General features: G+C 43.7%; 1 protein-coding gene across 1 annotated transcript in view; it reads left to right on the top strand.

The window, feature by feature from the left end:
* Positions 1 to 18,402, top strand: part of LOC144683073 (uncharacterized) — a 72,128-nt gene that overhangs the window by 7,732 nt on the left and 45,994 nt on the right. The window contains exons 4-8 of the mRNA XM_078546101.1: positions 1,652 to 1,723; positions 4,579 to 4,651; positions 9,247 to 9,344; positions 10,827 to 10,972; positions 13,258 to 13,362. Of these exons, the coding sequence (XP_078402227.1) occupies positions 1,652 to 1,723; positions 4,579 to 4,651; positions 9,247 to 9,344; positions 10,827 to 10,972; positions 13,258 to 13,362 (494 nt within the window). The remainder of the gene's footprint in view (positions 1 to 1,651; positions 1,724 to 4,578; positions 4,652 to 9,246; positions 9,345 to 10,826; positions 10,973 to 13,257; positions 13,363 to 18,402) is intronic.

The following is an 18,402-nucleotide window of genomic DNA, read 5'->3' as shown; positions in this document are numbered from 1 at the left end:
AAGCTGGCTGGCTCCTCTAAAGCAGGTAACTCAGGTTGGACATATTCCTGGAGGTTTTATCACAGGACCTCATGCCGCCAAGCACACTGCCCCCATGCTTCTACTATTGGTTGCCTAATAAATTCATCCTCACAGCATTTCTCCTTTCCATGCCCACCACATATCTAACCCCATGCTGTACCTGCCCCGGGAGTGTTTGATGGGGACAGTGTAGAGAGAGCTTTACTTTGTCTCTAACCCCATGCTGTACCTACCCTGGGAGTGTTTGATGGGGGTAGTGAAGAGGGAGCTTTACTCTGTATCTAACCCCTCGCTGTACCTACCTTGGGAGTGTTTGATGGGGGTCAGCATAGAGGGAGATTTACTCTGTATCCAACCCCTCGCTGTACCTACCCTGGAAGTGTTTGATGGGGTCAGTGTAGAGGGAGATTTACTCTGTATCTAACCCTGTGCTGCACTTGCCCTGAAGTGTTTGATGGGACAGTGTAGGGGGAACTTTACTCTGTATCTAACCCCTTGCTGTACCTATCTTGAGAGTGTTTGATGGGGTCAGTGTAGGGGAGCTTTACTCTGTATCTAACTCTGTGCTGTACCTGTCCTAGGACAGTTTGATGGGAACAGGGTAGAGGGAGCTTTACTCTGTATCTAACCCCGTGCTGTACCTGTTCTGGGAGTGTTTGATGGGGACAGTGTAGACGGAGCTTTGCTCTGTATCTAACCTGTGCTGTATCTGTCCTGGGAGTGTTTGATGGGACAGTTGCTACATGGCTGCAAAACCTAGAGGAACCATTAATCATATCCTTGAAATTGGAGTAGTATCTATTATCCCTATTGTCTGTTTCCTACCCCCAGCCCATTTCCTATCTGCCGGCTTTACAAGAGGCAATAACTAAGATTTGCTTTTTATATTCGTTCATGGGATGGGTGTTTTGCTGGCTAGGCCAGCATTTATTGCTCTTCCCTAATTGCCCTTGAGAACTGAGTGTTTTTCTAGGTCAATTCAGAGGACATTTCACAGTCAACCACATTGCTGTGGGTCTGGAGACAATGTAGGCCAGACCAGGTGAGGATGGCAGATTTGCTTCCCTAAAGGACATTAGTGTACCAGATGGGTTTTTACAACAATCGACAATGATTTCATGGTCATCATTAGATTTATTCTAAATATTTTTTATTGAATTCAAATTTCACCATCTGGATGATGATCGGGAATGAAGAGAGTTAAGAGTTTTACTTGGGGGCAAAGGCAGGAGATGTGGAGGTGAGGGAGTGATTGTGCAGGCAGACAGTTACAGAAGTCTTACAGCAAACGAAAGGACAAATGTAGACAATTGGGAGTTTGAAATTGCAGATGTAATTGACTTGTGCAGAGTTTTTAAAAAAGAACAAAAAAATTAAGGTGCATGTTCAACAATTTCCCAATATTACCTACTCCAACTTCTGAAGAGACTAAAAGGTGGTAATTTCAAATTTTAATTGATGGGGGGCATTAGTCTTGCCATGGGAAACTGCCCTGAACATGAAGAAGAATGTTAGAAAAAGCGTAAGTTAAGTAAACCAAATTGGTCATGAAACAATGTCCAGGCTCTCAGTCGTGGAACCTGCCAGGATAGCTTCTGGTTTCTCTCACCTTCTCCGTTGTTCTTTACAGATGCAGCTGCATTGCGTGGCCAGTCACTCCGATCTGTGTACTGTGAATATTAGTGATCAGGACCTCCATTCCGTACGTACAGTGTTAACCTCGCAATAGTGTGCTTGTACATAGAGAATAGAGTCATAAAATGACAAGAACATGGGAACAGGAGGCAACCATTTAACCCCTCGAGCCTGTTCCATTATTCAGTAAAATCATGGCTGAAGTGTGACCTAACTCAATATACCCGCCTTTGCCCCTTGCCCTTTAATGTCTTTGATTATCAGAAATCCATCAATCTCAGATTTAAAATTCACAGTTGACCCAGCGACCATTACCGTTTGCAGAAGAAAATTCCAAATTAACCTCACTTAACCTCACTTCTGGAAGACCTGGTTCTAATTTTTAGGCTAAATCCCTTTATCCTAGATTCCAACCAGTGGAAATAGTTTCTCTGAATCTACCCTATCAGTTCCCCATACATCTTGAACACTTCTAACAAATTCCCCTTAATATTCTAAATTCCAGTGAAGACAGCCCTCATTTCTGTAATTCCCCCCTCGTAATTTAAACCTTGGAGTCCAAGGATCATTCTCTAGTAAATCTGTGTTGCACTCCCTCCAAAGCCAATATATCTTTCCTAACGTGTGGTGCCCAGAACTGCTCACAGTATCTCCAGGTGTGGTCTAACCAGGGCTTTGTATAGCTGAAGTGCATGACTTCTATCCCCTTGTATCCTAGTCCTCTAAGATATAAATTCCTTCAGTCTTTTTGATTATTTTCTGTACATGCTCATGATAGAATCATAGGATCGTTACAGCACAGAAGAAGACTATTCAGCTCATTGAGTCTGTGCCGGCTCTCTGCAAAACCAATTCAGCTAATTCCACTTCCCACTTTCTCTCCATAGACATGATTTTTTTTCCCCTTCAGGCGCTTACCCAATTTCCTTTCACAACTGAACCTGCCTCTACCACCTTTTCAGACAGTGTATCCTGCATCATGACAACTCGGTACAAAAAACAGATTTTCCTCATGTCACTTTAATGATTTGTGTAAATGGAGCCCTAAGTCTCTTTGGACCTCCACTGCTTCTAGGGACTGGATTTTATGCTCCCCTGTTGGCGGGCTTAAAAGCAGGAAGCAAGTAAGATCCAGCGGGTGGCCTTCCTGCCACTTATCTGTCCGCCCCCTTGACCTGCCTGATATTTTACAAGAGGCGGGGGAGGAATTGGGCAGCCTGCCACCCTTGGGCCTATTGAGGCACTTAAATGGCCAATTAATGGGAGGCTTACGCCATGCCAGGAAGCCTGGCAGCTTTAGCTGCGCGTGCTGGTGTTGGGCAAAGAAGGGGTGTGGTGGGGAGATATCCTTTGTGGGTCCCCTTGGCTCTTCGTAGGCATCCCCCCCCCCACCAAACGTAGGTCATCCCCTCTTTAACCCTTCCCCCAGACTCTTGAACCCAGCCCCCTCCGTGACCCCACTCACTGAATCCCCCCCACCCACCCCCCAACCTTGGACTCACCTGGGCTCCTCAGCATGGTGAGACTGCCTGTGGTCCCAACAGTGGCCATCGCTCCCAACTGGTGCTACTGGGACCACAGAGCTGGCGGCCATCCGATTAGCTGGTAGCTCTATAATGCGGGACTTCTGAGATTGAGCAGAAGTCACGCCTTAAAACAAATAACACTGCCTCCAGTGTTAACTTGTTGAGGGGCAGACATTGGGACTGTGGGCTGGATCCCCTGCCCTGACTTTTTAGGGATGGCGGGAATTGTGGTTCCCTGTAAAATCCAGCCTGAGGCCTCAGCCCTGTCACCTGAGTCAGAAAGTTGTGGGTTGTGGGTTCAAGTCCCTTTCCAGAGTCTTGAGCACAATAATCTAGACTGACACTCCAACAGTGCAGTACTAAGAGAATGCTACATTGTCAGAGATGCCATCATTCAGATGAGATGCTAAACTAAGACTGCCTAGCTCTCAGGTGGACGTAAAATATTCTATGGCACTATTTTGAATAAAGCAGGGGAGTTCTCCCAGGTATCCTGACTAATATTTATCCCTCAAATGGTATCGCTAAAAATACCTAAACATTAAGATTCAGGAGCAAAATACCAGAAAACTGAAATAAAAACAGAAAATGCTAGAATACTCAGCAGGTGAGGCAGCATGTGTAGAGAGAAAAATAGAGTTAATGTTTCAGTCCTGTGACCTTCCGTTAGATCTGATGTTTTTACATCAGAGACAGAAGTGCTTGCAGCTAATATCAAGGTTGCTTCCATAACTCCCCTTCAAGCACTTTGTCTTGGACGATAACAATAGGAATAAAGCCAAATCTTTAAATGGCAAAATCTTTAGTTCAAATTGTCACCATGCTGTCAGTGGAAAGGGTTAATTTCTCTGCTTGTTGGCAAAAGGATGGAGCAATCATTCTCAAATGCACATAATCGCGTCAACCTCACCCAGCTTTCTGTATTAAAGCACAGATAATCTGTTTTTAGTGATGTTGGTTGAGGAATAAATATTGTCCAGAACTTCCCTGCTCTTCTTCAGAATAATGCCCTGGGATCTTTGACGTCCATCTGAGAGAGCATATGGGGCCTTGGTTTGACATCTCATCCAAAAGACGACACAGCTGTATGCAACACTACCTCAGTACTACACAGCTTACGAGTGTGAGTCCCTCAACTCGGACACAGTTGTCACATGGAGGGTGAGAGATGCTGGCCTTTGTAACTGCTGGGTGTTTATAGCTTTCTAACAATGCCACTCAATCATTAATTAGCTTCTGGCAGAGACAAACCGTTGCTCTATTCTCAGTAAAAAAACAAGCAGATGATGGTGATGTACAATAAACGTCTCTAACAAATGTAAACCACTTGAATCAAGACTTATAATAAATCCACATCCATTGTTTTAACTATCTTATAATAATTTTTTTTCTTCAGGTTAATGAAGAAGATTTTAAGTTGTTTGATTGTGTGGTCTATGTAAATGCAGCAGAAAACCATTTACTTCTTGGTAAGAATCAATTAATTTGAGAAAATATATGTCATCTCAGCACCCCTGGGCAAGGAAGGGAAAAGCCTCAGAGTCCATGCTCCTGTTTCAGTATATCTTGTTGCAAAGTGTGCGTGCTCGTGAGAACAGAACCAGGCATGGCAGTGATGCTGCCCACAGGTGAACAGCTACTCAGCACCTGAGTGAGGTTAGCCACTGAGGCTGAACCATAGCTGAGACCTAAAGGTTGAAGCAAACAGCACTGATGCAGTTAAGGGGAAGCTAGCTGTGAGAAAGAAGTAGAATGATATGTTGATGGAGTGAGATGATGTCAGGTGAGAGGAGGCTTGTGTGGAGCATGCACCAGGAAGGCTGAATGGCCTGTTTCTGTGCTGTACATTCTATGTAATTCTATGTGATACATGTTCTGCCCCCGGCACAGAAATTTCCTAATCTCAGCAATAGGAGCAGCCAAGAGGCTTGGGAATTCCCTATGGGAGTGGGAAAGAAGGAGAGAAAATCAGACTGAAAGCTATTTACTTTGGGACGTTCTCACCCTTATCTCAGTTGCTTGGTTTAGAATGGCACTGGTAGCTATCCACAATGATTGTTTGTCCAGAGAGGAAGATATCTCTTCGAAGAGGGGAGATTATGTCCAGCGTACTAACAGCAGGTTCAGGATCTGCTTGTTGGGGCACGTGGCCTCTGCTAGATGTGCTGGCTGGAGAGGTGGTTGGAAACTTCAGAGAGCGGAGTTACATGTGGGTGATCATAGGTGCTTACTAATGCCAGTTTGAGGGAGTGATGGAGAAAAGTTATATGAAAACAACAGGAGGACTTTGCTGGAAAGAAATAAAGGCAAGAATAGACTTTCACTGCATAAAACAACTTCATCTACATGTGTGGCATATGTATGTATGCAATAGGTGTGCATGGGATGTGTGGTGTAATGATATTGTCACTGGGCTAGTAATCCAGAGATCAAGATTATACTCTGGGGACCCAGGTTCAAATCCCACCATGGCAGATGGTGAAATTTGAATTCAGTAAAAAATCTGGAATTAAAAGTCTAATTCCATGAAACCAGTGCCGATTGTCATAAAAACCCATCTGGTCCATCTGATGTCCTTAGGGAAGGAAATCTGCTGTCCTTACCTCTTCTGGCCTACATGTGACTCCAGACCCACAGCAATGTGGTTGACTCTCAAATACCCTCTGAAATGGCATAGAAAGCCACTCAGTTCTCAAGGGCAATTAGGGATAGAAAATAAATGCTGGCCTAGCCAGCAATGACCCCATCCCATGAATGAATTAAAAAAATGGAGTTGGAGTCAGCCATTTGGCCCTTCGAGCCTCCTTAACCATTCAATAAGATCTTCTACCTCAACTCCATCTTCCTGCCCATTCCCCATATCCCTTAATTCTCTTAGTCCCAAGAATCTATAACCCTCTGTCTTGAATATACACAATGATTGAGCATCCTCAGCTCTCTGGGGTAGAGAATTCCAAAGATTTACAACTCTTTGAATGAAGAAATTTCTCCTCATCCCAGTTCTAAATAAACAACCCCTTATCCTGAGACTGTGACCTGGTGTTCTAGATTTCCTCAATCAGGGGAAACATTTTCTCAGTATCTAGCTTGTATCCCTTAAGAATTTTATAGGCTTCAATTAAATCACCTCTCATTCTCCTAAACTCTGGGGAATATAGGCCCAGTCTACTCAATGTCTTCTCATAGGAGAATCTTCTCTTTTTTTTTTCTATATTCATTCATATTTATTTATTTATTTCACATTTATCGCCCATCCCTAATTGCTTTTGAGAAGGTGATGGTGAGCCACCAAGAACCAGTGTACTGAATCCACATTGTGCTCTGTCTAGGGCAAGCATGTCCTTTCATAGGTAAAAAGACCAAAACTGCACACAGTACTCCAGATGTGGTCTCACTAATGCCCTATATAAATGTAGTAAGATTCCTTTATTCTGAAATTCCAATTCTTTTGTAACAAAAGCTAACATACCATTTGCCTTCCGAATAGCTCGCTAGACCTGCATGTTAGCTTTGTCATTCTTGTACAAGGATACCCAGGTCGCTTTGAATGCCAATAATTCCCAGTCTCTCACCACTCAAAAATTATTCTTTCTATTTTTCCTACCAAAGTGGACAACATCACACTTTGCTACATTGTGTTGTCCATCTGCTATGTTCTTGCATCCAAACTGTTTATCCAACTGCAGCCTCCTTACCATTTACTTTCCTACCTAACTTTGTATTGTCAGTAAACTTAGATATATTACACTCAGTTCCCCTTATGGAAGTGCAAAATGTTTTAGTTGACGGGCAATATGATCGGCGCAGGCTTGGAGGGCTGAAGGGCCTGTTCCTGTGCTGTACTTTTCTTTTCTTATATAAGTCATTGATTATAGATTGTAAATAGCTGAGGCTCAAACACTGATCCTTGCAGTGTGCTGCTAGTTACAGCCTGACAACCTGAAAATGAACCACCTATTCCTACACTATTTCCTGTTCATTAACCAATGCTTGATCCGTGCTAATATATTACCCACTACCCCATGAGCCCTAATTTTGTGTAATAACCTCTTGTGTGGCACCTTATTGAATGCTTTTTAGAATATACATCATCCCTCTTATCCATCTCACTACTTAGATCCTCAAAAAATTCTTAACAAATTTGTCAAGCACCATTTTCCTTTCATAAATACAAAGCAAAAGAATGTGGATGGTTAAAATCTGAAGAGCAAATGGGAAATGCTGGAAATATCAGCAGGTCATGAAGCATCTATAGAGAGGAAGTTAATACCTCATTCTTTAATGAATGACTTTCATCACTACTCACCACAGGATAGTGTCCTAGGCCCAACCATCTTCAGCTCCTTCATCAATGACTTTCCTTCCGTCATAAGGTCAGAAGTGGGATTGTGCCCTGATGATTGGGGACCATTCACAATTCCTCAGATTCTGAAACAGTCCATGTCCATGTGTAGCAAGACCTAGACAACATTCAGGCTTGGGCTGATAAATGTCAAGTAAAATTGCTGTCACACAAGTGCCATGCTATGACTATCTTCAACAAGAGAAAATCTAATCATCTCCCCTTAATATTCAACGGCATTACCATTGCTGAATCCCCTTCCATCAACATTACCATTGACCATAAACTTAAATGGACCAGCCATATAAATGTGGCTGCAAGAGCAAGGCAGAGGTTGGGAATTCTGTGGCGAGTAACTCAACACCTGACTCCTCAAAGTCTGTCCACCATTTATAAGGCATACATAAGGAGTGTGATGGAATATTCTCCACTGGTCTGGATGTGTGCAGCTCCAACAACACTCAAGAAACTCAACAGCATCCAGGACAAACCAGCCTGCTTGATTGGCGCCCATCCACCATCTTAAACATTCACACCCTCCACCACCAACGCACAGTGGCAGCAATATGTACTGCCTAGAAGATGTACTGCAGCAACTCACCAAGGCTGCTTTGACAGTAGCTTCCAAAACTGCAATTTCTACCACCTGGAAGGACAAATACTCCTAGGTGTCTCTGATCCTGTACCGCATTTAGAGTACTATCCTTTATTTTATATTGCCTCTCCTCATTCTTCCAACCAAAATTTATGACTTCATGCTTCTCTGCATTAAATTTTATTTGCCATGTGTTCACTTGTTATACCAGCTTGCCTAACTTCTCTTGAAGTATACCACTATCCTCCTCACAATTCACAATACTTCAAGCTTCGTGTCATCTGCAAACTTTGAAATTGTGCCCAGCACATATCAAGAAAAGCAGTGGTCCTAGTACCAACCCCCTGGGATCTCCACTGCATACGTTCCTCTAGTCCGAAAAACAGCCATTCACTATTACTCCTGTTTCTGTTACTCAGCCAACTTGGTATCCATGCTGCTACTGTCCCTCTTATTTTGTGGGTTTCAACATTGCTGGCAAATCTATTATGTAGCATTTTATCAAAGCTTTTTGTAAGTCCATGTACACTACATCAACAGCATTATTCTCATCAATTCTATTACCCCATTTCAAAAACTCAATCAGTTAGTTGCTTGGTATTTTATACTGCATGAGAAGAGCGTGCTGATTGGTTGGCAAGTTGGTTGTGATTGGTCGAGGTGTTGCCATGGAAATGCACCAAGGAACTGTTGCCCCAGAAATGCACCAAGGAACTGTTGCCCCATGCTTTTGTTTAATTCAAAAAAGGCACAATGTCTGGACATGTTCCTTTTTCTTGCAGAGGACAGGTCCCTGCAAATGCTTAAATCATTGTTCCCTTTGAAATTTAGCATTCTTGTGTCTGTCCTAATAAGTGCAAGACGAAAAGCTTCGACAACAAAAGCTTTTTTCAGCAACACTCAATCAAGTTAGTTAAATACGACTTGCCCTTAACAAATCCATGCTGGCTTTCCTTAATTAATCCACACTTGTCCAAGTGACTGTTAATTTTGTCAGAGAAGTTAAATTGACAAGCTTTCATTCATTCCACACTATTACTGCAAAGTTAGTTTGCCCAGTCTACAGGATGAATAAAATCCCTCATGTGCTGCGCATGTATAATCACTTTATTCTGTGTTGCTTTTAGAACCGTTTAGATTGTTTCCAGCTATCCGAGAACTGGATCTTAGCGTCAATGGGCTGAAGAATCTGCAGCTAACTGTACACGATTTCCCCCACTTGGAGGTAAGGCCTCCCTGATAGACCAAACATAACATGCTCACTGAACATACAGTAAAAGGGTCATCAGATGCAACTCTAGGGCCAAGTGCCAATGGGAATTCTTCTAGTTTTCTCATATGCAAACCTATCAGCCGACCTGTTCAGGGCAGCAATGCAACCAGTTTCCTTATTCTTGTTATGATTTCATTAGTGATTGTTAACATTTTAAAGAAAAATGTGAACTTCCAGTTATTAGCTGAAAGGATGACGGGTCAAAATTTCACATTTTGAAAACAGTTTTTTAATTGTATCAAACGACTAAAGAACACTTAACCGAACACCATTTTCTTAACTTTTATTCATTCATGCGATGTGGGTATCACAGGCTAGGCCAGCATTTATTGCCCATCCCTAACTGCTCTTGAGAAACTGGTGGTGAGCTGCCTTTTGAACTGCTGCAGCCCATGTGGTGTAGGTACACCCACAGTGCTGTTAGGGAGGGTGACCCAGCGACAGTGAAGGAACGGCAATAAATTTCCAAGTCAGGACGGTGAGTGGCTTGGAGGGGAACTTCCAGGTGGTGGTGTCCCCATGTGGCTGCTGCCCTTTTTAGCAAACAGTCCACTGTTGCTTCCAACCTCCAAAGGGATTGCTTCCTTTTCACTTTCCCAGCATAATACCAGAACTATCTCTCACTGTGAGGGTTATACTATAGATTTCTTCCCGTAGCTCCAGGCTAGGCAAATCTTCCAGCCTCTTTTCCTCTCATGAACTCAGTCTTCAAATTGAGTGTGAGCTCTCACTCGCGTTCTGCGTGGTTAACAATAATGTCAGTATTTTCTCAGCTAAAGGTGCACACCTGGCTAATTCTATCTCTTCCTTGCTCTCTATCTCTTAGCTGGCATCGAACCACCCAAGACCAAAACTGCAGTTGTCTTCTGCCCGTGATATTTCTGGGTTTATAGTGAAGCCTGTAACCTGATTTCAAAACGGTTTCCTTTATCCTCTTCTGCACGGCAACAAGAAATACATCAGTCTTGTATCTAACTAGAAATGTTAATCAGTTACCTTTGATCTCAACTGCCTTTCATCTTAGAAGGGATAGTTTACTGTACAACTGTTAGATTATAACTGTTACAACTAGATACTTATAACACCTTTCTGGTACTCTAGGAAACTAAAATCTACTGATTGTAGACCTAGAAACAGCTGTGATTGTCCCCAAGTGTAAAAACCTGGCACCTCCCTCTCAATAAAACAATCTGAATTTTCCTTTGATGTTTAACAATTAAACTACGGAGGCTTATTGTCAGAAGATGCCAGCCCATGTCACATGAGCCCTTTCATTTACCCTAAATTTAAAGATACAGTCCCAAACTATAAAACTCATATAAAACAAAAGATATGGCTCTTAAACATCATAATCCTAGAAAGCTCACAATCTGCTGATTGTCTATTCTTCTCTAGTTTGTTTGCAAACTTCAAATTTGTGCTCACATGTTTCAGGTGCTGAATCTGTCCTACAACACACTGTCTGACATGGATATTCTGGCACTGGGGCTTCTTCCTCAACTCAAAATCCTCCACCTGACTGGCAATGATCTGAACTCACTTCCCCCCAATATGACGATGCCCTATGATCCCTTGGATTGGTATGTTTCCAGGAAAAGGTTAAGGGCGGGGTGTGGAATCCAATGTAAGTGTTCAAATTATGAAGGGTTTTGGGAGAGAAAATAAGGAGAAACAGTGAAAATTACTAACATGGTCTGATGTAGGCACAGTTCACTGAGGATTTGTGTTATGGCACAGCTGATGGTAAATGCTGAGTTGTTCAGATTCCAAAGGGAAACTTGAAACAACTGCCATAATTTGTTTTGAAATTTGTATACATTTTGAGATGCGCGCCCTGAATTCGGTAGTAATAAGACCACCAAGGTTTTACAAAACTAGATTAAACATTTATTAATAGAAATGATTTTACATACATACATAGATCTACAAATTACTACTATGATAACTTCTAAATCCCCTACTCAATCTAAGCCCCAGTTACACTTTCGTTAAGGCAACTGTAAGACACATAGATTTTAAAAGACCCAGGCAAAGAAACATGGTACCCTGAACAAGCCGACTTCCAAGGGAGTTTTCTTAACTTCAGTCCTTTGAAGAGAGCAGCTTGAGGCATAGATGTTGAGGGCTTTTCACACACTTGTAAGATCTTAAAAATGCCTTCCTTTACACACAGCCCTTGCTCCTTCTTTATACATATCTTTCTCTTTGAATGCAAATACCCATTGTTTCACTATGTCTTTGGACTTTATCTCCCTGATAATAAAACCCTCTCATAGCGGTAAGTCTTACCAGTAATCTTTGGGAAAAATAAACACACAGTTTCTAAACTTCACCTGGCTAGGTGACACATTTCACCCCTCTTTTGAAAACAACCTAGTCTGGTTTATTTCAAAATGCAAATGATGTTCCCTTCACACCTACGTTTCTAAGCATCCTTGTTTATCTAATTAACATTTCAAACCTAACCTTTCTTCTTAGATCAATGCACCCCAACTAGCTGCTTCTAATTCAATTAAATCACACACAGACACATACACACACATAGACACATTCCACTATTACTCAATTTTACAATAAATTCCAATAATATTATGAGAATTGTTATATATTGTTATAAGGGCAGTGGATGTTATATACATGGATTTCAGTAAGGCCTTTGATAAGGTCCCTCATGGCAGACTGGTACAGAAGGTAAAGTCGCATGGGATCAGAGGTGAGCTGGCAAGATGGATACAGAATTGGCTTGGTCATAGAAGACAGAGGGTAGCAGTGGAAGGGTGCTTTTCTGAATGGAGAGCTGTGACTAGTGGAGTTCCACAGGATTCAGTGCTGGGACCTTTGCTGTTTGTAGTATACAAAAATGATTTGGAGGAAATGTAACTGGGCTAATTAGTAAGTTTGCAGACTACACTAAGGTTGGAGGAGTTGCAGATAGTGAAGAGGATTGTCAAAGGATACAACAGGATATAGATCGGTTGGAGACTTGGACGGAGAAATGGCAGATGGAGTTTAATCCGGACAAATGCGAGGTAATGCATTTTGGAAGGTCTAATACAGGCAGGAATTATACAGTAAATGGCAGAACCCTTAAGTGCATTGACGGGTAGAGGGATTTGGGTGTACAGGTCCACAGGTCACTGAAAATGGCAACGCAGGTGGATAAGGTAGTTAGGAAGGCATATGGCATGCTTGCCTTCATTGACAGGGGTATTGAGTATAAAAGCTGGGAAGTCATGCTGCAGCTGTATAGAACCTTGGTTAGGCCACACTTGGAATATTGCGTGCAATTCTGATCGCCACATTACCAGAAGGATATGGAGGCATTGGAGAGGGTGCAGAGGAGGTTTACCAGGATGCTTCCTGGTCTGGAGGTTATTAGCTATGAGGAGAGGTTGGAGAAACTCAGATTGTTCTCAGTAGAGCGACGGAGATTGAGGGGCGACTTGATAGAAGTTTACAAAATTATGAGTGGGATGGACAGAGTAGATAGTCAGAAGCTTTTTCCCAGGGTGGAAGAGTCAATTACTAGGGGACATAGATTTAAAGTGAGAGGAGAAAACTATAGAGGAGATGTGTGGGGCAAGTTTTTTACGCCGAGGGTAGTGAGTGTCTGGAATTCGCTGCCAGAGGAGGTGGTGGAAGCAGGTACGATAGTGGTGTTTAAGAGGCAGCTTGACAAATACATGAATAGGATGGGAATAGAGGGATACGGACCCCGGAAGTGCAAAATGTTTTAGTTGACGGGCAATATGATCGGCGCAGGCTTGGAGGGCCGAAGGGCCTGTTCCTGTGCTGTACTTTTCTTTGTTCTTTGTTCTTGTATATCTTCTTGACATTTCTTATCACCATATGTGTGTATGTGTAGGTTGGAAGACCCTGTGCCGAGGTTTACTGCACTCGAGGTTCTTATGCTGGATGATAACAGATTATCTGACCCCTGTGTGTTTTCAAGCCTGGCCAATCTTCAGAGGTAAGGAACATTGTTGCATTGGCTGTTGGTAGCCAGGCACCTTCCTTCTATGTTTCAATGACATGCTTCCCGTAAACATGAGTCCCTTAATGGTGGAGTATAGGGAGCAGACATTAGTCACAGCATGGACAATTGACCTATGCTTTTCGGTTTTCCTGGATGGGATTTAATGTCCCCCAAGCCCACTCCCACCACAGAGGTGGGTTTGGAGGTGGGGGATTGGGTATGAGATTGCAGGGTGAATATCCCGCCACCCTCCAATTAAGTCTGGGGTGAGAAGTCTCAAGGATAGCCATCCCTCCCGGAGGCAACTGAAATCCTTAAGTGGCCACTTAAAAATCACATAAGGCAGAAATTTTTGGTTGGTGGGTGGGCGCGCACCCGATCCGCTCGAGCGTGAAATGATGCACATTGATGTCAGCCGAGTGTGCTGACGTCAACACACAGTCACTCAATAGTTCGGTTGGCAGGCGCGTGCCAGACTCAGCAGCTCGCCCGCCCACAATTAGAAAGCCTGTTAAGGCCATTAAATAATCAATTAAATTAATTTTTTCATTGCCCGTCCAACCTAATGGTTGGCGAGCAGCCGAAAAGGCCAAGTGGTCTTTGCATTTTTTTGGAAACCTCATTCACGGGCGGGATGAGGTTTCCAAAAGCAAATAATAATAAAATAAAAGTTTTAAAATTTAATTAATAACATGTCCCTGCTCATGTGACAGAGCCACACGAGGGGACATGTTTCATTACATTTTTATTTCTTAAATTAATTTTTAAAATATCTCTTCATCTCTCTGAGGCAGCTCCATGCCTCAGGGAGATTATGCAGCACTCACTCACTCACGCCCATGTGCAAAGTTCACACTCAGTCCACTTGCCCTCCTCCCTCTGCCTGCACAGGCAGTGCTCCCCCTTGCGTTTCATGCTGGGCGGGCCATAATTGGCCCACCAGCGAGAAATCGCGATGCAGTGCCGATCGCAGGCTTCCCACCCCCGCCAAGGGCAAAACTCTGTCCATAAATTGAGCAAATGTTCCTCTAAATTTCTGAAGATCCCTTTCCATATATCATTGAACCACCTACCTCATTCCCCTTACCAGAAATAAAGAGCGTCACTCCAAAGAAAAATGAACATGTTCCATAAGAATAACTGCTATGGGAGAAATAAGAAGGAAAAAGAAAGAGTGCAAGAGAGAGAGAGAGAGAGAGAGAGAGAGAGAGACTTGGATAGGAAAGTGTTATGATCCCAAACCAGAAACTGAGTTTTTGGTACGATCCAGTTAGGGACCAAGAACGTTTTGTTTAAAGTAGACAAAGTTTGAGATTTAAGTCACGTGCCAAGTGAATAAAGCCACAAAATTCAAAGGGTTTTGAACAAACAGAAGTAAACTTTATTATATAAAGTCAAAAAGATCAAACAATTTACAATATCTATCTTATACTCTAACATTCAGTGTTAATATGAGGTACATGTGAACTAACAGGCAAATTGTGGTCGACCAGACCACAATATACAATAAATAGCAAAAGCGACCAAGACAGATCCCACGGATTTCTCAGCAACCCACCCAGATGTTAGTAAACACTGTGAGTCAACTACACTAATTGATTCTGTCTTCCTCACGAGGTACTCCAAGCTTTTCACTTCCAAAGATCAAGCCTCTGAATTCCCTCAAAGCCGCTCCAACTTGAACTGCTTCATTGATTGCATACCTCCCAGGGTTTCAATCTCATCTGCTGAGACTCCATTCACCTGGATTTCCAAGTCTGCCCTCCCTTCGGCGAGAGGCGGTGGTGTAGTGATAATGTCACTGGACTAGTAATCCAGATTACTAGGGGACATGGGTTTGAATCCCACCATGGCAGCTGGTGGAATTTAAATTCAGTAAATGAATCTGGATTGAAAAAAAAGCTAGTCTCGGTAATAGTGACCATGAAACTATTGTCGATTGTTGTAAAAACCATCTGCTTCGCGAATGTCCTTTAGGGAGGGAAATCTGCCATCCTTACCTGGCCTGGCCTCCGTGTGACTCCAGACCCACAGCAATGTGGTTGTCTCTTAAATGCCCTTTGCAATGTCCTAGCAAGCCTCTCAGTTGTATCAAACTGCTACAATTTCTTCAAAAAGGAATGAAACCGGATGGATGACCTGGCATCAACCTAGGCACTGGAAATGACAACGCCAAACCCAGCCCTTTTTTAATTCATTTGTGGGATATGGACGTCGCAGGCTTGGCCATCATTAATTGCCCATCCCTAATTACCCTTTAGAAGGTGGTGGAGAGATGCCTTCTTGAACTGCTGCAGTCCAGGTGGCATACGTACACCCACAGTTCTTATATGGAGGGAGTTCCAGGATTTTGACCCAGCGACAGTGGATGAATGGGGATATGTTTCCAAGTCAGGATGGTGAGTGGCTTGGAGGGGAACATGGTGGTGTTCCCATGTATCCGTTGCCTTTGTCCTTCTAGATGGTAGTGGTTGTGGGTTTGAAAGCTGCTGCGTTGGGAGCCTTGGTGAGTTCCAGCAATGCATTTTGTAGATGGCACATCCTGCTGCCACTGTGCATCAGTGGTGGAGTCAGTGAATGTTTGTGGATGGGGTGCCAATCAAGTGGGCTGCTTTGGCCTGGATGGTGTCAAGCTTCTTGTTGGAGCTGCACTCATTCAGGCAAGTGGAGAGTATTCCATCACACCCTGACTTGTGCCATGTAGACGGTGGACAGGCTTTGGGGAGTCAGGAGGTGAGTTACTCGTTGCAGGATTCCTAGCTTCTGACCTGTTCTTGTGGCCACAGTGTTTATATGGGTGGTCCAGTTCAGTTTCTGCTCAATGGTATCCCCCAGGATGATAGTGGGGGATTCAGCAATGGTAATGCTATTGAATGTCAAGGGACGCTGGGTAGATTCTCTCTTGTTGGAGATGGTCATTGCCTGACACTTGAGTGGCGAGAATATTACTTGCCATTTGTCAGCCCAAGCATGGATGTTGTCCAGGTCTTGCTGCATTTGGACATAGGCTGCTTCAGGATCTGAGGAGTTGTGAATGGTGCTGAACGTTATGAAATCATCAGCGAACATCCCCACTTCTGACCTTGGGCAGAATTTTGCTGTCGGCGAGCAGGGGGCAGAGCCCGCTCGCTGACGCATAAAATGACACGGGCAGACGTCAGGCGGAACCCCCCCGATGTCATCCTGGCCCATTTAAATTTTCAGGAAGGCAAAATCAGCTGCGGGTCCGCCGACCTGTCAATGGCCAATTGAGGCCATTGACAGGATCAAATATGCAATTAAAGGACCTGCCCATCCAACCTTAAGGTTGGCGGGCAGGCCAGGAGCCCCGGCGGGCAATAGAAAAAACATGAAGATAAAAGCAAAAAACTACGGATGCTGGAAATCCAAAACAAAAATAAAAATACCTGGAAAAACTCAGCAGGTCTGACAGCATTTGCGGAGAGGAGCACAGTTAACGTTTCGAGTCCGTATGACTCTTCAACAGAACTAAGTAAAAATAGAAAAGAGGTGAAATATAAACTGGTTTAAGGGGTGGGGGTGGGACAGGTAGAGCTGGATAGAGGGCCAGTGATAGGTGGAGATAGCCAAAAGATGTCATAGACAAAAGGACAAAGAGGTGTTGATGGTGGTGATATTATTTAAGGAATGTGCTATTTAAGGGTAGAAAGCAGGACAAGCAAGGTACAGATAGCCCTAGTGGGGGTGGGGTGGGGTGAAGGGAAGGGATCGAAATAGGCAAAAAGGTAGAGATAAAACAATGGATGGAAATACATTTAAAAATAATGGAAATAGGTGGGAAAAGAAAAATCTATATAAATTATTGGGAAAAAAAGGGGGATTGGAAAGGGGGTGGGGATGGAGGAGAGAGTTCATGATCTAAAATTGTTGAACTCAATATTCAGTCCAGAAGGCTGTAAAGTGCCTAGTCGGAAGATGAGGTGCTGTTCCTCCAGTTTGCGTTGAGCTTCACTGGAACATTGCAGCAGGCCAAGGACGGACATGTGGGCATGAGAGCAGGGTGGAGTGTTGAAATGGCAAATTACAGCAGCAGGATGAGGTTTCATGTAGGGTTTTAAAAAGTTTAATAAACTTATTATGTAAATTATGAACATGTCCCATCTCATGTGACATTGTCACATGAGTGGGACATGTTCGAGAATTCTTTTTTCTCTATTTTTCATATTTTTAAAAGTGTAAACGATCTTCCTGAGGCAGCACTTTGCCTCAGGGAGATGTGCGCTCTTTCATGCACATAGCACTTCCCGCCGGACGTCACTCTTGGCGGGCCTTAATTGGTCCGCCCATGTAAAATGGCGGCGGGGCCCGCTTCTCCGGCGGGGATTGGCACCCCGCCCGCCCGCCTGACAGGCAGAAAATTCTGCCCCTTATGATGGAAGGAAGGTCATTGCTGAAGCAGCTGAAGATGGTTGGGCCTAGGACACTACCCTGAGGAACTCCTGCAGTGATGTCCTGGAGCTGAGATGATTGACCTCCAACAACCACAGCCATCTTCCTTTGTGTTAGATATGACTCCAACCAGCAGAGAGCTTTCCCCCTGATTTCAATTGACTCCAGTTTTGCTAGGGCTCCTTGATGTCACACTCAGTCAATTTCTGCCTTGAATTAGGAGCAGGAGTAGGCCACTCGGCCCCTCGAGCCTGCTGATGTTCATATGTCAAGAGCAGTCACTCTCACCTCACCTCTGGGGTGGAATTTTGTGGCCCCATCACAGCAGGGTCCAGCGCCAATGTTGAAAACTTTCAGGGCAACTCCCTCCTGACTGTATACCACTGTGTGCTACCTCTGGTGGGTCTGTCCTGCCGGTGTATCAGGACATACCCAGGGATGTTGATGTTCATGGTGGTGTCTGGAGCATAGTCATACTCGTGGAATCATACCTTACAGACAATGTCAGGCTGTTCCTTGGCTAGTCTGTGGGACAGCTCTCCCAATTTTGGCAAAAGCCCGAAGAAGTTAAAGCAATGACCTTCCCTGCATCATAAGGTCAGTTGTGGGATGTTCGCTGATGAT

Source organism: Cetorhinus maximus, chromosome 7 (genome assembly GCF_964194155.1).
Source record: "Cetorhinus maximus chromosome 7, sCetMax3.hap1.1, whole genome shotgun sequence".
Classification (NCBI taxonomy): Eukaryota; Metazoa; Chordata; class Chondrichthyes; order Lamniformes; family Cetorhinidae; genus Cetorhinus; species Cetorhinus maximus.
This window is presented reverse-complemented; position numbering and strand designations above follow the sequence as displayed.